Raw genomic sequence first — 19,831 nt, 5'->3', positions numbered from 1 at the left:
TACGAATCCTCGTACGAATGAAAGGCAAGCACGAATATATAAATCGCACCCTCAATCCAATAACAAACAAGAAACGATTATTTTGTCCCGATCTTTTGAAACAAGTAACGATTTTGTGATATTCACCTCTAAGCGATTATAACTTAGCAACAAATATCAACGATAAAACAATTGAATTTCAAACGAACCTTCAAAGAACTTGTTTTGACAATCTGTGCGAAGAACAATCGACAAACGCCACAAAGATGCAATCTTTGATAAGTTTGATTTTGATAAACACAAAGCACAAGCTTTGCAAATTGAGAGAAAACTCAAGAACTTTTATCTATCATTCATCATTATTCGTTCATGGTCTGATACACTGAATATATATTCAATAAAGTATGAAAAAGTAATGTAAAAAGGCTTAATTATGATAACAAGCAAATTTGACACGGAAGTTGACAAAAGACCGCGGGTGCGCTGCAGACTGGACCGCGGGTGCGGTGCCGCTTCGGCGAAGTTCGGATGCAAAGGACCGTGGGTGCGGTCCTTTTAGGAGAGCGGGTGCGCTTGCCTTCTGACCGCGGGTGCGGTATAGCTTCGGCAATATTCTCTTAAATTTGATTATTATGGACCGCGGGTGCAGTCCCTGAACTGGCGCGGGTGCGCTGTACCTTCGGCAATTGCACTTGAATAACATTCCAAAAACCTCCAATATTATTCCCATGATTCTCAACCTCCTCTAATTTAGACATCCAACTTGTAGGACTTCCTTGATAGCTCATCATGAGTCCTTGAAGTGCATCTTTAAACTTCTTGCTTCGTCCCTTCGTTATAGGTCCTTTGGTCAACTCCAACGACTCCCATGCTTTCTTTGGTGCTTGATCAACCACATTTGCATCATTCTCCCCTTCTTGAAAAGGATTTGTCCTCAAATCTTGATCATCTCCTACATCAAACATCGAAAGATCACTGACATTAAAAGTAGAGCTGACATTATACTCACCTGGTAGGTCTAATTTGTAGGCATTGTTGTTGATCTTTTCAAGCACTTGAAATGGTCCATCACCCCTAGGTAAGAGTTTTGAACGTCGCTTTTCTGGAAATCTTTCCTTCCTTAAGTGCAACCACACCCAATCTCCCTTTTCAAAAATCATCTTTTTCCTTCCCTTGTTGGCTTGCTTCGTGTATTGTAAATTCTTCTTCTCGATGTTATCCTTGACCTTCTCATGCAAACTTCTAACGAATTGCTTTCTTCTTGCCATCCATATTCAACCTTTCACTCACAGGTAAAGACATCAAATCCAACGGAGTCAAAGGATTAAAACCACATACAATTTCAAATGGTGAATAATTCGTAGTAGAATGAACACTACGATTATAAGCAAACTCAACAAATGGTAAAAAATCCTCCCAATTCTTTAAGTTCTTTTTAAGAATAGCACGCAAAAGTGTTCCTAAAGTTCTATTGACAACTTCAGTTTGCCCATCCGTTTGAGGATGACATGTAGTAGAAAACAACAATTTTGTGCCAAGTTTAGCCCATAACGTTTTCCAAAAATAACTCAAGAATTTAACATCACGGTCTGAAACAATAGTCCTAGGCATGCCATGCAACCTAACGACTTCTCTAAAGAATAGATCCGCAATGTGATATGCATCATCAGTTTTGTGACAAGCAATAAAATGAGACATCTTAGAAAATCTATCCACAACAACAAATATAGAATCCCCCCCCTTCTTTGTCCTAGGCAACCCCAAAACAAAGTCCATAGAAATATCAACCAAGGTTCACTAGGGACGGGAAGTGGTGTATACAAGCCATGTGGTTGTGTTTTAGATTTAGCTTGTCTACAAGTAATGCACTTATCACAAACACGCTCAACGTCACGTTTCATGTGTGGCCAATAGAAATGTTCATGCAATGCACTTAAAGTTTTAGCCACACCAAAATGCCCCATTAAGCCACCCCCATGTGCCTCCCTAACAAGTAATTCACGAATGGATGATCTAGGGACGCACAACCTATCTTCTTTAAACAAGAAACCATGATGCAAATAAAATTTGTCATGTGGACCATGCATACATGTTTCAAATACTTTCTTAAAATCCTCATCTAGCACATATAATTCCTTCACATGCTCAAACCCCAAAACTTTAGACCCCAAAGTAGAGATTAGTACATACCTCCGTGATAATGCGTCAGCCACTACATTTTCCTTACCTTGTTTGTACTAGATGATGTAGGGAAATGTACCTATGAATGCATCCCACTTGACATGCCGCTTGTTCAACTTCTGCTGCCCCTTAAGGTGCTTAAGAGACTCATGATCCGTGTGAATCACAAACTCTTTAGGCCTCAAGTAGTGTTGCCACACTTCCAAAGTCCTCACAAGCGCGTACAACTCCTTGTCATACGTTGGATAGTTCAGTGCTGCTCCATTGAGTTTCTCACTAAAATACGCCACTGATCGTCCTCCTTGCATCAAAACACCACCAATACCTACACCTGAAGCATCAAATTCAATTTCAAAAGTATTAGAAAAATCAGGCAAAACAAGTAAAGGCGCATTAATTAACTTTTGTTTAATAATATTAAAAGACTTCTCTTGCTCTTCGCCCCAATGGAATGGAACGTTATTCTTAATCACCGCCGTCATCGGTGCCGCCAGTGTGCTAAAATCTTTTACAAACCTCCTATAGAAGCTTGCAAGACCATGAAAGCTTCGAACTTGACCAACAGAAGCAGGCGTTGGCCAATCTCGAATAGCACTTACCTTGTCCTCATCCACTTGTATCCCCTGCGAACTTACCACAAAACCAAGGAAGACAAGTTTGCTTGTACAAAAATCACATTTCTTTAAATTAGCATATAAATTTTCAGCCCTTAGTGTGATTAGCACAAGTCTCAAGTGATTAACATGCTCATCCAAGTCTTTGTTATATTAGTGGATATCATCAAAGTAAACAACAACAAATTTTCCTATGTATGCACACAAGACATGGTTCATTAACCTCATAAAAGTGCTAGGAGCGTTAGTTAAGCCAAAAGACATGACCATCCACTCATATAACCCGTACTTGATTTTAAAAGCCGTTTTCCACTCATCACCTTCCCTCATCCTAATTTGGTGATAACCATTTTTCAAGTCAATCTTGCTAAAAATACAAGCACTATGCAATTCATCTAACATATCATCTAGTCTAGGTATGGGATGCCTATATTTGATGGTTATATTATTGATTGCCCTACAATCTACACACATACGCCATGAGCCATCTTTCTTAGGAACTAATAAAACAGGTACAGCACAAGGAGACATGGACTCACGCACGAAACCCCTATCTAATAATTCACTTACCTGCCGTTGAAGCTCCTTGGTCTCCTCCGGATTGCTTCTATACGCTGGACGATTTGGTAATGCACTTCCGGGCACAAAATCAATTTGGTGCTCAATCCCCCTCAATGGTGGTATTCCTTGAGGTAGCTCCTCTGGAAATATATCATCAAACTCCTGCAAAAGGGAAACAACAATGCTCGGAAGATTTCCGGCTATATCACTTGTGTTAAAGAGAATCTCTTTGTAAAGAATCAACACAAGTGTATCATGTGTGTGCAACAATTGTTTCATGTCACTCTTTTGGACCATATATATTTTCTTTTTGGTCTCTTTCCTCTCATTTTCTTTTTCCTTATTTTTCTTTTGTATGGCTATCTCAATTTTTTTATCACTTTTGTTTTTAGCCATTTCATTTTTCTTTTCAAAGGTCATCTCACTTTTTAATTCACTCTTTCTTTCGGCCTCATCTCTCTTCTTCTTTTTCAATTGGTCCTCCAACACTTGTTTTGAGGACAAAGAAAGTAAAACAATGGGTTCTTTCTTGAGTACAAAAGAATATTTATTTCTAAACCCATCATGTGTCACTTGCTTATCATATTGCCATGGTCTTCCTAACAAAATATGACAAGCATGCATTGGTACCACATCACACAATACCTCATCAACATACTTCCCAATCGAAAACGCAACCAAAACTTGTTTGTTCACCTTCACTTCAGCACAGTCGTTCAACCACTGTAGCCTATATGGTTGAGGATGTTTCAAAGTAGGCAAACTCAATTTTTCAACCATCTCAAGACTAGCAACATTGGTACAACTTCCTCCATCTATAATAACGTTGCAAACTTTGCCACTGACAAAACATCTAGTATGGAACAAGTTTTCCCGCTGATTCGTCTCCTCTTCTTTGACTTGGGCACTCATGATACGCCTAGTCACTAATGCCTCACCCACAACTGCTTCATATCCCTCATCAGGATCCTCTAATGCAGGCATCTCATCTTCATCCTCTCCATCATCTCCCTCACTATGAGATTCATACTCCCCATAATTATTCAACACCATCACCCTTTTATTGGGACATTGGCTAGCAATATGTCCAACTCCTTGACACCTAAAACATTTAATATCTCTAGAACGATTAATAGGAGTTTCAGGTTTACCTTGCATTCCCTGCTTAGGCGCCTCCTGTTTAATGTCAACTTTGGGCTTGACTACTACCTTGCTTTCTTCACGTTTAACAACGTTGGAACGCCAAGGTGTTGATGTATTCCCAGTTTGTGTGGTACGAACAACTCCTCTCCTCTTGAGTTGTTGTTCCACTTTTATCGCCATTTGCACCATTTCATCTAGATCCAAGTAATGTCTAAGCTCCACTTGGTCTTGAATTTCCCTGTTCAAACCACACAGAAAACGAGCCATAGTAGCCTCACTATCCTCATCTATGTTTGCTCTAATCATGACTACTTCCAATTCTTTATAGTAGTCATCAACACTCTTCACACCTTGTCTCAAAGTTTGTAACTTCTTAAACATTTCTCTATAGTAGTGATTTGGTACAAACCTCTTCCTCATTACGCTTTTCATCTCCGCCCAAGTTTATATAGGCCTCTCATTGCATCTTCTCTTAGTGGTCACTAATTGATCCCACCAAATAAGTGCATAATCAACAAATTCAACCACAGCCAACCTAGCCTTCTTTTGTTCGGAATAATGGTGACAATCAAACACAAATTCAACTCGCTTTTCCCATTCTAAATAAGCCTCTGGATCCGACTTACCATGGAACGACGAAATTTTCATCTTAATGCTGCCTATGTTATTATCTTCCTTATTCCCATCATCGTACCTACCACGTAAGGCTTCTCTTCTTCCCCTACCAAATCCTCTACCTCTTCCGCTTCTACCCCAATTCTCGTTTTGGCTCTCCTCTTCTCCTTCCAAATCATAATCATTCTCTTCTTCATCCACTCTACCCAAACCTTTAGGCTTAGATTTATTTTCACTCATACTAACTTCAAGCCTATCCAACCTCTCATATAAAGGATCCAACTCGGCCCTCAACATTCTACTAAAATGCCCAAATAACGCCTCCATTTGAACCTTAGATAACCCTTGGTTCGAACTCTCTCCTACTTCCCTCTCCATTTTAATTTCAGATTTTGTACCTGCAATAAATGTTAGTAGAAATAAAAGATTTTCCTCACCCAAATTCTCACGATCACTCCAAAGAAATAACACTCGCACTCAAATGTTTTTCACTAGAATTTGATAGTTATCTCAAAGGTGTGCTCAATCTTTATATATATATTATTTTTTTTATCAAACTAACAAGATTCAACTTGTGAACACTTGCAACTGTTTCACATGGATTGCACAAAAACAAGAACGACAGAATAACACAGAACAAATTTTTTGGGAATTCTGGATTATCAAAAGATGATAGAAAAAACGCAGATCTTAAAATAGAACAAAGGATAACACAAAACTTGAAACAGAACAAATTTTTGTTTTTGTTTTTGGTAGATATGACAATAGAAACAAAAGGATATCACAGATCTGAAAACAGAATGAAATTTGAGACAGATCTGAAAAATAACAACAACGATACTTACTTGAATTCAATGAACCAAAGCTCTGATACCAAATGATATGAATCCTCGTACGAATGAAAGGCAAGCACGAATATATAAATCGCACCCTCAGTTCAATAACAAACAAGGAACGATTATTTTGTCCCGATCTTTTGAAACAAGTAACGATTTTGTGATATTCACCTCTAAGCGATTATAACTTAGCAACAAATATCAACGATAAAATAATTGAATTTCAAACGAACCTTTAAAGAACTTGTTTTGACAATCCGTGCGAAGAACAATCGACAAACGCCACAAAGATACAATCTTTGATAAGTTTGATTTTGATAAACACAAAGCACAAGCTTTGCAAATTGAGAGAAAACTCAAGAACTTTTATCTATCATTCATCATTATTCGTTCATGGTCTGATACACTGAATATATATTCAATAAAGTATGAAAAAGTAGTGTAAAAAGGCTTAATTATGATAACAAGCAAATTTGACACGGAAGTTGACAAAAGACCGCGGGTACGCTGCAGACTGGACCGCGGGTGCGGTGCCGCTTCGGCGAAATTCGGATGCAAAGAACCGCGGGTGCGGTCCTTTTAGGAGCGCGGGTGCGCTCGCCTTCTGACCGCGGGTGTGGTATAGCTTCGGCAATATTCTCTTAAATTTGATTATTATGGACCGCGGGTGCAGTCCCTGAACTGGCGCGGGTGCGCTCTAACTTCGGCAATTGCACTTGAATAACATTCCAAAAACCTCCAATATTATTCCCATGATTCTCAACCTCCTCTAATTTAGACATCCAACTTGTAGGACTTCCTTGATAGCTCATCATGAGTCCTTGAAGTGCATCTTTAAACTTCTTGCTTCGTCTCCTCGTTATAGGTCCTTCGGGCAACTCCAACGACTCCCATGCTTTCTTTGGTGCTTGATCAACCACATTTGCATCATATGGGGAGATAGTGGAAAGAGCACTTATGGCTGAACAGGACGAACAAGACATTGACAGAGATAGGCAACAACGAAGGCAGCAGTACTTTCAAAAGAGCCAAGGAACAGGACAAGGCAAAAAGACCGATAGCAAGGGTACTCGACCAGAGGAACCCCGTGACAAGGGTACCCTTCCACGTAAAGAACAGGACAGGCCACCTTGTCCTAAATGTGGCAAACTTCATGGCGGGGAATGTATGCAAGGTTCCAATGTTTGTTATCGTTGCAAAAAGCCAGGGAATCTCGCCAGGAATTGTCCAGGGAGTTCTAAGAAAGTACAGGGACGCCTTTTCTCGATGACCAAAGAAAAAGTGGATGCGGATACATCGATGATCGCTGGTATGTTCTTGATTTCTGGTATTACTGCTATTGTTTTACTAGATTCAGGAGCCACGCATTCCTTTATTTCGGAATCGTTTGTAAGGAGACTGGGCATTACAGCAAGTACAATAGAGACGCAACTCGCCATAGCCTTACCTTCCGTGCAAGAATTACAGACAGATCAGATTGTGCGAGGGTGTCCAATATATGTCCAAGGCCATCAGATGTATGCTGAATTGATTGTTTTGAAAATGACCGATTTTGATGTGATATTGGGAATGGATTGGCTCTCGAAGTACAGAGTTACTATTGACTGTGGCATAAAGATGATCAAGTTTGCACCAGTAGGAGCTGAACCATTCACAGTAGCAAGTGCAGGTATATCCTTACCTCTTCGGATAATCTCTTGTATGAAGGCTTGTAAATTACTACAGAAGGGGTGTCAAGGATATTTAGCATCTGTGTTAACTAGTGATCCACTTGTTCGTGAATTGAAAGATACAGATGTTGTTTGTGAATTTCCAGAAGTATTTACTGATGATGTAACAGGCTTACCCCCAGATAGAGATATCGAATTTGTAACTGATGTTGTGGCAGGAACTCATCCGATCTCAAAAGCTCCTTATCGATTAGCTCCTACAGAAATGAAAGAATTGAAAGAATAGTTACAGGAGTTGCTTAATAAAGGGTTTATTAGACCGAGCTTTTCACCGTGGGATGCACCTGTTTTGTTTGTGAAAAAGAAAGACGGTACTCTTCGTTTATGTATTGATTATCGGGAGTTGAACAAAGTGACAATTAAAAACAAATATCCACTCCCCAGAATTGATGATTTGTTTGATCAGATGATATATCAAAGACTGCCTTCCGAACCAGGTACGAGCATTATGAATTTCTTGTAATGCCATTTGGACTAACAAATGCACCAGCAGCTTTTATGGATTTAATGAATAAAGTTTTCAAGCCATTTCTAGACAAGTTCGTGATTGTGTTTATAGATGATATTCTCATCTACTCACGAACTGTAGAGGAGCATCGAGAACATTTGCAATTAGTTTTGCAGACTTTGAAGGATAAACATTTATATGCCAAATGGAAGAAATGTGAATTTTGGCTTGAACAAGTAGCATTCTTAGGTCATATCATTTCAAAAGAAGGCATATCAGTGGATCCAAGCAAGATTGAAGCTGTTAATAACTGGATACGACCTACCACTGTTACCGAGGTACATAGTTTTCTTGGGTTAGCTGGTTATTACCATCGGTTTATAGCGGGATTTTCTAAGATAGCATTGTCTTTGACTGCGTTAACACGAAAGAATGTGAGATTTGTATGGAACGAAGAATGTGATCGCAGTTTTCAAGAGTTAAAGGCAAAATTGACATCAGCACCGGTCCTTGCTATTCCAGAAGGATCAGGAGATTTTGTGGTATACAGTGATGCTTCGAAACAAGGTTTAGGAGCAGTTTTAATGCAGCACGGGAAGGTGATTGCTTATGCCTCAAGACAGTTGAAGGAATATGAAAGAATTATCCCACACATGATTTAGAACTGGCAGCAGTGGTATTTGCATTGAAAATATGGCACCATTATCTGTATGGTGAACGGTGTGAAATTTACACGGACCACAAGAGTCTGAAATATTTATTCACGCAAAAGGAACTGAATATGAGACAATGACGTTGGTTGGAATTGGTGAAGGATTACGATTGTGTTATTAACTATCATCCAGGTAAAGTCAATGTTGTTGCAGATGCGTTAAGTCGAAAGTCCAGTTCTATTGCTGCAATGCAAGTACAAGAACAAATCCTATGGGATTTGCAGAACTTGAAGCTTGATGTTATTCCAAATGGATCTGCAATTCAGTTATCATCTCTTATGGTTCGACCAACGCTTGCAGACAGGATCAAGGCCGAACAAAATACAGATACTGAATTACAACAATTGAGACAGCGAGATGAAGAAAAAGGAAATTTGAACTAGGAATTGAATGGGGAAGGAATATGGACATATCGAGGGAGGTTGTGTGTGCCAAAGCAAGGAACGATCAGAAATGACATTCTTATTGATGCTCATGCCACTCCCTATTCGATCCATCCAGGAGGCACAAAAATGTACAAAGATTTGAAACCATTATTTTGGTGGCCAGGTATGAAAAAGGACATTGCTCAATTTGTTGCACAATGTCTAACTTGTCAACAGGTCAAGACTGAAAATCAAAGACCAGCAGGACTCTTGAAACCATTGCCTATTCCTGAATGGAAATGGGAACACATCACGATGGATTTCATTCTTGGTTTGCCAAGAACACAAAGAGGGTTCAATGCTATATGGGTTATTGTGGATCGACTTACGAAATCAGGTCACTTTCTTCCAGTGAAGACCACATACACGATGAATCAATATGCTGAAGAATACATCCAAGAGACAGTGAGACTTCATGGCATCCCAGTGTCCATTGTATCTGATAGAGATCCCAAATTTATGTCTGCATTTTGGAAGAGTTTACATCATGCTATGGGAACTCGATTAGCATTTAGTACAGCATTCCACCCTCAAACTGATGGATAATCAAAATGAGTGAATCAGATCTTAGAAGATATGTTGAGGGCTTGTACTATTGACTTTCCAGGTATTTGGGACAGTAAACTACCATTGGCTGAATTCACATATAACAATAGCTATCAGTCAAGTATCGGAATGGCACCATATACTGCCTTATATGGTAGAAAATGTCGATCTCCAGTACATTGGGATGAAATAGGAGAAAGAAAATTATTAGGCCCTGAATTGGTACAACAGACAGCCGAATTGGTAACCAAGATCAAAGAAAGAATGCACACTACCCAGAGCCGACAGAAGAGTTATGCTGATGTGCGACGTCGTCGATTGAAATTTCAGGTTGGTGACCATGTATTTGTAAATATATCACCATTGAAGGGCATTTTGCGTTTTGGTAAGAAGGGAAAATTAAGTCCAAGATATATCGGTCCGTTTGAAATCTTGGAAAGAATAGGAGACAGGGCCTACCGAGTTGCTTTACCACCGAACTTATCAAATGTTCATAATGTTTTTCATGTTTCCTTGCTACGAAAGTATTTGGCCAATCCTTCTCACGTTCTTCATTATGAACCATTGGAGATTGCATCAAATCTCTCGTATGAAGAACGACCGATCCAAATCCTCGATAGGAAATCAAAAGTGTTACGAGGCAAGGAAATACCCTTGGTTAAACTGTTATGGCGCAATCATGCAATTGATGAGGCAACTTGGGAGCGAGAGGACGAGATTCAACAGAGATATCCTGAACTATATGGTACGTCAAATTTTGAGGACGAAATTCTTTGAAGGAGGGGAGAATTGTAATGCCCGGTTACTCGTACAAATGATAATAATGCTTTTATGTCGTTTATTACGTAGTTATTTAGCTCATTAGATTTCACGTGATGAGTGAGGTATCAATATTGAGATTGAACATGATATTTATATTGTCCATGGTGTATTGAGAATGAATATGTGTCTAAATAGTGATAGTAAGATGTGTACGTAGAAATAGTGTAATAGAAGTGGTGGGAAATGAGATGAAAATATGGTAGTTCGTACGTGTTTTAGCATAATCATTGAAATATTGATCCAAATGGTGTGAGGCCATAACCATTAGAAAGCTAATATATAAGGTTACAACTTTCATGTTTTGAGTTTTGTCCAAATCATTGTGGAAGACAAGCCAAAAGCGCCCCGAAGTGGGTCGTGTGTATCGTCACTCCTACAATGACACATGTTGGAAGAATGGGCATAACTTTTTACTCAGAACTACAAATGACATGAAATTAGTGGGAGATTCAAGCCAAGACATAGAGCTACAACTTTCTTGTTTACCATTTTTCAGATTATGAACGGAAGAGCCGTTTCTGAAGCGATCTTTGAGGTGGCTGTGCGCAGAGTGGCGCCCGAACGGTAAGAAATTACCGCCTGAGCGCCAATGGTTCTGGATTTTTGGTTTCGGACAGAAAGTGCCGCGCTCGAGCGGTAATTTATGACCGCACGAGCGCCGCCTTGCATATAAGAAGATAAGTTTCGACTTCCTTGACCTTATTTACCATTCCACAACCCCTTTTCCACAGCAAAACTTGAAAGACACCAATAAATCTTCCTCCAAAAGCTCATCTCTTCTTCTTCTTCATCATTTTGAGGTTAGAAGTTTATTCTCCATCACAAGAACATCATGTAGGTGTAAGTTTTCTTCTCTTTTAGTTGTTCCACATGTAGAGGAGTGATTTTCACCTAGTATATACATAGTGATGGGTTTATTGATGTATTTGACAGTATAGGAGCGAGAAACACCGTCTCAAACCAGTGTTCTTAAGCTTGGACAGTAATTTGGCATGTTCTTGAAGTAATACATGAGTAGTATTATGTTTTCAAATACTTCCCATTGATTATTGCTATATGTACATTGTTAGTATGTTTATTGATGAAAACATAGCATCATATGCCATTGTTATGTATTAAATACGTAAGGAACTCATGAATATTGAAGAGGGGTGCTATGTCATGAACACGAACATGAACATGAAAAGAAAAAGACTGATTTTACATGATATAGAGCTTGTTGACATCATGGGTGGTTTTAAGTCCACCAAAGCTATTGGCCAATATATGTTCATGGGGCGTGGGGATGCCAAAGGTTGCTCCCTGACGTCCAACACAGTAGTAGCTATATAATAAAGCAAGCACGGTAGTACAGGTCAACTAATGAGGCTCAAGTACAAAAATGAACATTGAATATATGCTACGGTATGACATGTTTTTAAGATTCATTATTTATCACGACTTGATATGTATGTTCCTTCGATGCATATTGATACATATAAGTGCCAACTTATTGAGTTTTATAAACTCACGTAGCTCATGTATTACAGGATCAGGTAATGAAGATATATAGGATGCCGGTTCGCCAATGGATGCTTGTAACGTGCCTCACCTCGACAAGAACCGGGACTTCTTATTGTGTAGCTTCCGCATATGTATTATAATGAATTGAATGTCAGGGTTTGAAAACAAGTTCCACGATATGTGTGAGGATACAATGTATGTTTGTATATTTAAATATGTTTCTATGTATATATAAATGTTGTTGCTTGGGTTTGGGCTTATACAAAATATAGGGACATCATGCCAAAATTTTTATAAACCGTCAATTTGATGCCCTTGTTTGATCTGCTTCATACTATAGGTATATCATTCAAACCCTATTTTGATTATGGTAATTATGCTAAGTATAGTGTAAGGGGTGTGACATATATTCTCTCAAAAAAAAATATTTTTATACGTTTTATTTGAATTCATTCTTAAAATAGATCATTTACTTCTAAAATTCGACGTGTAAACAAAATTCATAATTAACATTAAAATTTTATATACAAACCGTCGCTAATTTAAGCGACGGTTAAGTTAACCGTCGCTGAATGAAGCGATGGTTTTTTACAAAACCGTCGCTATATTAAGCGACGGTTTTAACTTAATTATCTAGTAAAAAAAAACTCATGCATGATTTGAACTATTGGCTGTTGTTACCATTTTACTTAATTTATCTTGTATTATTTTTATAAATTCAGAATTATTTTCTTTAATATTTTTATAAATTCAGAATTATTTTCTTTAATATTTTTAACACTATTTTAGTTATTTAATATGGTTTAAAAATTAGGTTTTTGAGTTTACTATCTGTATTCGAAGTTTCTATTTTATTTTTGGGTTGTTTTTGTATTTGTATTTTCTATCATATCTAATTGTTTTTCTATTGTATTTAAATTTGTATTTGTGAAATTATTTTGTGTTATGATGTTTTTTATATTAATTTTATCATTATCTCCTTGATTTTTATATGAATTGCTTCAATTTGTTGATTTTGTACCATTATTTTAATTCCTTGTAAAGGATGATAATTAGATTGAATTTTTCTAGAATCAGTAATGGTTTCCCATTCTGGTGATTTATTTCTTATTGTAATAGGATTTACATAGTTTCAAAATAGATATTCTAAGGAATTTTGAGAGGAGTATATTCAAACCAATCGAAGAATAAAATGTAAATTTTATTTTTATTTATAAATTCATAAAATTTTTGTTGAATATCTTTTCTGGTTTTCATAAATTTTTCAAAAAATCATAATCTTTTTTCTTTATTATGTATAGCATAAAAATCCTTATGTAGAAAGTTTTTATCTATTTGGAATTCTTTTTCTATAACATTTAGTTCATTAATTATATTTTCTGTTATTGAGGAAAAAATTGGACTAGTTGGATCTTGTTCTGATTCAAATTGTTGTTCTGGAATATTTAATTGTCTTCATATCCTATTTTTGGTATATATAGGTATAGGTATTTCTGAGGTATAATCTACATTTCTTATCACAGAATTGGGTATATCTGAATAAAATGTTCGCGAACCTCGGTATTTATAGAATCATAGCGACGGTTTTTGCACAAACCACGATTTTGAGTTAAATTGTCGCCAATAGCGACGGTTTTGACAAACCGTCGCCAATCTAGATCGGCGACGATTAAACAAACCATCGCCGAAACCGAAACTTATGATAAATCAGAACCGGGATAATACTTATTTTCGTACTTATTGTTTACCGCTTTTTTCATTTAAGTCCCTCTTCATTTTTGACTGCTTAATTAATCCTTCAAGTTTCCAAAATCATCCCGAATCAGTCCCTGTCGTTATCTTGACGTTAAGATTAACGTTGACCCACATCATGTGTCTCTCACATGATCATTTCTTTGTGAAGGCAGTCGATTTCCCTTTTTCATTTTACTCCCCACCTCTACAACCCTTACTCCCCACCTTTACAACCCTAATTCGAAACCCACGGTGAACTGGAAGAAAATTTAGCAATTCCACATCATGTGCCTCTCACAAGAAGAATATATGTTTAAAAAAAAACGGAGATAGGGAGTGCAACAAATAGTAAGAAGATTCATTATAATTTGTGAAATAAACATATAGTTTGAGCTGATTAATATATCAATAAAATTTTTTGTAAGCCCAAATCGAGAGCAGAAAAGTAGCAGTTTGCCAATTCGAGTGGTGATATATAACACACAATTTACTTCCAAAGCTTCCTCAAAGACATATTTTTGTCAGTCTCTTGCTTCATGACCTTGGCAACAGCCATTTCGAAGTCCTCTTGAGTTACATGGACCCTCCTCTCTCTCAAAGCAAACATCCAAGCTTCAGTGCAAACAGTCTGCAAAACAACACCATTACTTGCATAAGCGAGACGATATGTTGATGTTGCGACAATTAGGCAACATGATAGCAGTAAAAACCCAGAGCAGCTTTGAATTCTAATTTCAATTATGAGAAATTTACTGACATCCTTCGTATTTTGTTGCATCATTTCAAGTTCAAGGGTCCCCTTAATAGATCAGCATATGTCAAGAACTTTTGCTAAGCTATACCCGTGATTCTATGTTTTTAGATATGCAACAACTTGACAGGTACTCATCAAATACCTATCAATTTCAACACGGTTTCGCCTCGGCCAAAAGTAAATGATAGACCTACTCGCTTTATCCATCCCACACAAATTTAGTATAATTATTACGTGCTGAGAAACTTTATTCCCCAAAATGAATCGCATCCCAGGCTTCTCTTCAACGAAGAAATAATGCATATTGAACTAAATCTTAGACCAATCATTGCTATAAAGCATATAGGTAGATGACCTGATTGTTATTAGAGAAAATGACCATGGACAGGAACAGATGCATTGCCAATAAAAACATGCCTTTCATAATAATGTGGCTGTTAACTGAAGTTCACAAAAAGTCATGAAATACCTTAAGTTCTGCACCAGACGCACCATTCATTTTGTCAGCAATCTTCTTCAGATCGATCCCTCGTATCATATTCATTTTCCTCGAGTGTATCTTCAAAATGTCAAATCGAGACTGAAAAAGAAATTTCACGTTAGCCATGTGAAAATCAACTAAGTGTAGTGCGGTCACGAAGGGTGGGTTTAAATATCTTGGATAGAAATAGAAAAGAGAAAAGGAAGGGCAATAACTTGTGATTGATGTGATAATTAAATGAAGTTTAAAATGTAAAAGCAACGAAGATAGGGAATATAAGCAAAATATCTGAAGTAAAATCACTGGACTAAAGTAGAATGCCTCATCATTTATATTTGGTAAGTCAATCCCGCTATCAAATTCATCAAAGCTAAGAGTATAAGGGAATGCAAGCAAGAGAGAACACAAAAAAGAAAAAAGAATTATCAAGAACGATAACTGGTATGTATACCTCTGCATTGGGATTTGAGAACTCAATTTTCCTATCAATTCTTCCAGGACTAAGTAGAGCATGGTCCAGGATGTCAATTCTATTGGTAGCCATCAATACCTGTATAGATATCATACATAAAACCACGATATTTTCACAGCAGAACCAAAAGAAAACAATAGCCAAGGTATAAAGTTGACAAGAACTTTAAGATACCTTAATCTTATTAGATGCTTCAAAGCCATCAAGTTGATTGAGAAGCTCCAGCATAGGCTGCTGAACTTCACTATCCCCATTGCCACTTCCAGATTCCATACGTGAAGACCCTGTGCTATCAATTTCGTCCATTAATAATTTAATTTATTAATTATATAAGATAAAATCAATGAAATTACATACATAGTTGGGAAAATACCCATTTTCGTATACATTGAGTTCCCAAATCCCAATGCAGAGGTATATATACCAGTTATCATTCTTGATAATCGACTGCCTTCACAAAGAAATGATCATGTGAGAGGCACATGATATGGGTCAACGTTAATCTTAACGTCAAGATAACGACAGGGACCGATTCAGGATGATTTTGGAAACTTGAAGGATTAATTAAGCAGTCAAAAATGAAAAGGGACTGAAATAGAAAAATCGGTAAACAATAAGGACGAAAATGAGTATTATCCCATCAGAACCAACTAAGAATTTCTTTAAATGGAAAGAGGCATGTTTGAGTGCATTCAAAGCAATGGATAAGGAAATCAAGATTCTTGACAGTTTGGACTGTTCTTGCAGTGGAACTACCGCTGTTGTTGTTGTCCAACAGGTATTGTAAACAAATATTATCTGAATGCGTAGGACAAATTAGAGGTATTTGATTAATGTTTGGAGGAATCACATGGTATTCCCTTTTTTTCCCATACAGGGTGAAGATATAATTATTGCGAATCTAGGCGATTCGAGGGCAGTTTTAGGAACAAAAACCGAGGAAGGGAATGCGACGATTCAGTTAACTACTGATTTCAAGCCAGGACTACCCTGTAAGGCCTTGCTTGGTTGGGTGGATAAAGTAGGTTTGGGTTTTTTTTTCCTAGCTAATTTGACGTTTGGTACGGTTGTAATTAAACCCATCTAATCTAGTGTCCAGTGGACTATCTTGTATTAGGCTGGTTAATTTAAACTCATCGCATGGCCCTGAATTATTAGTCCTTCTATCTATCCAACGTCTGTTTTCCTATTATACCCTTTTCTATCAAAAGAAGGCCCACAAAAGACTCTTCCTCCAACAAAACAAGAGCGTACGACGGAAGAAAGGGGAGTGGCTTAGGTCTTCGCTGTCTTCGGCCAAATCTTCCTAAATCATGTAAACAGTGTTTAAATTCTTGGATATTTACTTGAATTTGCAGAAGCTTTTGTAAAACTGAATTTTGTAAAGTACATGCCCATTTCTTACTGCTATTTAATTGAATCTTTCGTTTCTGATATTTTTCCTGTGCCGAGCTTTTGTTTAGATGTCATCAATTTCATTTCATTTCAAGCGAACACGAACTCTGAGTAACCAACTGTCCATTTCTTACTTCAGACTCTGTGCTAGATGTGCTTCAAGAAATCAATTTTGAAATACTCATGGTTTGGTTAATAGTAATAATAAATACTGCGCTTACTCCGGACTTCAAATATGTACTCATTTTATAATGTGATGTGTTTTGTAATAAGCCCTTGAAAATTGAAAATCTGGTGTTCACCCTACTGTGTTTTTTGACAATGTATGAAATTGTATGGGGTAATTGTGAATGCATTTTTAAATACATGTTATATATTTTTTTTTTGAAGTATCTTCGATAGATGACCATTATGCGTAGACACATTCTACTTTTTGTGATTCTTCACCAAATCATGTGTCGATCCTTCTTGATTATGTTACTTTTGAGACGTCATCGATTGAAGTTACGTGCGAAACGACTTTACAAGACGCGTAGACCAACAACTAAGTGTAGTGCGGTCACGAAGGGTGGGTTTAAATATCTTGGATAGAAATAGAAAAGAGAAAAGGAGGGGCAATAAATTGTGATTGATGTGATAATTAAATGAAGTTTAAAATGTAAAAGCAACGAAGATAGGGAATATAAGCAAAATATCTGAAGTAAAATCACTGGACTAAAGTAGAATGCCTCATCATTTATATTTGGTAAGTCAATCCCGCTATCAAATTCATCAAAGCTAAGAGTATAAGGGAATACAAGCAAGAGAGAACACAAAAAAGAAAAAAGAATTATCAAGAACGATAACTGGTATGTATACCTCTGCATTGGGATTTGGGAACTCAATTTTCCTATCAATTCTTCCAGGACTAAGTAGAGCATGGTCCAGGATGTCAATTCTATTGGTAGCCATCAATACCTGTATAGATATCATACATAAAACCACGATATTTTCACAGCAGAACCAAAAGAAAACAATAGCCAAGGTATAAAGTTGACAAGAACTTTAAGATACCTTAATCTTATTAGATGCTTCAAAGCCATCAAGCTGATTGAGAAGCTCCAGCATAGGCTGTTGAACTTCACTATCCCCATTGCCACTTCCAGATTCCATACGTGAAGACCCTATGCTATCAATTTCGTCCATTAATAATTTAATTTATTAATTATATAAGATAAAATCAATGAAATTACATACATAGTTGGGAAAATACCCATTTTCGTATACATTGAGTTCCCAAATCCCAATGCAGAGGTATATATACCAGTTATCATTCTTGATAATCGACTGCCTTCACAAAGAAATGATCATGTGAGAGGCACATGATGTGGGTCAACGTTAATCTTAACGTCAAGATAACGACAGGGACCGATTCGGGATGATTTTGGAAACTTGAAGGATTAATTAAGCAGTCAAAAATGAAGAGGGACTGAAATAGGAAAATCGATAAACAATAAGGACGAAAATGAGTATTATCCCATCAGAACCAACTAAGAATTTCTTTAAATGGAAAGAGGCATGTTTGAGTGCATTCAAAGCAATGGATAAGGAAATCAAGATTCTTGACAGGTTTGGACTGTTCTTGCAGTGGAACTACCGCCGTTGTTGTTGTCCAACAGGTATTGTAAACAAATATTATCTGAATGCGTAGGACAAATTAGAGGTATTTGATTAATGTTTGGAGGAATCACATGGTATTCCCTTTTTTTCCCATACAGGGTGAAGATATAATTATTGCGAATCTAGGCGATTCGAGGGCAGTTTTAGGAACAAAAACCGAGGAAGGGAATGCGGCGATTCAGTTAACTACTGATTTCAAGCCAGGACTACCCTGTAAGATTCTTTTCCATGATAGAAATGATAAAATAAATAAATGAATATAAACCAAGAAACCCAATAAAAAGTAGGCTTTTGCCAATGTAGACTTTTTGGTTTCGATCCAGTAAACACCCTTGAATCGAACTAAAGATGTGTGCTAGACGGGTCTAACACAGAATTTCCCCGAAAACATCTACGCAACACGGTTCTGCTTGTGTATCAACGATGCTAATATTTACAAAAATAAAATTTTGTTTTCCAGCCGAAGCTGAGTGAATAAGGAAGTGCAATGGCAGAGTACTGGCCCTGAAAGAAGAACCGCATATTCAGAGAGTATGGCTTCCTCATGATGACTCTCCAGGCCGTGCCATGTCGCGAGCTTTTGGAGACTTTGTGCTCAAGTACCATGGCATAATTGCAATCCCTGATATCTCTTATAACGGTTTATCTCCAAATGATCAGTTTTTTGTTCTGGCCAGTGATGGGGTAAAAACAAAAAACCCACCCAAATACAAATCGAATTTCTGCATTAAAAATGTATCAAAAAGTTGCTGGTTCTTACTTTCTACCACATATCATATAGAACCTTATGTATAAGTTATCACGGTCACGATGATATAAATCGAAATATAATTGAACTAATTTACCAAATTTGTGAATTTTTTTTCAGGTGTGGGACGTATTAAGTAATGACGATATTATTGCAATAGTTTCTGCTGCACATAGCGAAGAGGTAGCAGCAAAGTCAGTGGTGGATGCAACAATTGCTACATGGAAACGTTGGTTTCCGAACTCAAAGAGAGATGACTGCACTGTCATTTGCTTCTTCTTGTATAAGATGAATGCAAGATAAAATTTGAGAGAGTTCATATTCTTGAGTATGCATAGTTTGTTCTCTAGTTCATTATCGTCCATTGGTCACTTGGGTGTGACAAAACTTGCTCGTTAGAACCTGAAACGTACTCTATTACAGTAAGATAGAGTTGGAAGTGAATATTGGTCGTTGCTGGTGTTTGTAATGT

The 19,831-nt window shown here is 37.3% G+C and overlaps 1 protein-coding gene and 1 pseudogene across 1 annotated transcript; one reads left to right on the top strand and one right to left on the bottom strand.

The window, feature by feature from the left end:
* Positions 1–14,156: 14,156 nt before the first annotated feature.
* On the bottom strand, positions 14,157–15,860 carry LOC142533455 (26S proteasome regulatory subunit 8 homolog B-like). Its single transcript, XM_075640221.1, has 4 exons — positions 15,732–15,860; positions 15,537–15,635; positions 15,074–15,184; positions 14,157–14,478 (listed from the first exon to the last, which is right to left on the bottom strand). The coding sequence occupies exons 1-4, from the start codon at positions 15,828–15,830 to the stop codon at positions 14,338–14,340; spliced, it is 450 nt and encodes a 149-aa protein (XP_075496336.1). The 5' UTR covers positions 15,831–15,860; the 3' UTR covers positions 14,157–14,337.
* Positions 15,861–16,182: 322 nt separating this feature from the next.
* LOC142532369 (putative protein phosphatase 2C 33) lies at positions 16,183–19,814 on the top strand (annotated as a pseudogene).
* Positions 19,815–19,831: the final 17 nt, after the last annotated feature.

This window comes from Primulina tabacum, chromosome 18, assembly GCF_025594145.1.
Source record: "Primulina tabacum isolate GXHZ01 chromosome 18, ASM2559414v2, whole genome shotgun sequence".
NCBI lineage: Eukaryota > Viridiplantae > Streptophyta > Magnoliopsida > Lamiales > Gesneriaceae > Primulina > Primulina tabacum.
The sequence above is the reverse complement of the archived record's forward strand: the minus strand, read 5'-3'. Positions and strand labels throughout refer to the sequence as shown.

What these genes read in the sequence shown, in the direction of transcription:
- LOC142533455 (XM_075640221.1), bottom strand. Translation starts at nt 15,830, where the DNA reads ATGGAATCTGGAAGTGGCAATGGGGATAGTGAAGTTCAGCAGCCTATG. An exon ending in TCTCAAATCCCAATGCAGAG is followed by an intron (nt 15,185 to 15,536) that starts GTATACATACCA and finishes TTTCTTTTTCAG; the next exon opens with TCTCGATTTGACATTTTGAA. An exon ending in CGTCTGGTGCAGAACTTAAG is followed by an intron (nt 14,479 to 15,073) that starts GTATTTCATGAC and finishes GTTGTTTTGCAG; the next exon opens with ACTGTTTGCACTGAAGCTTG.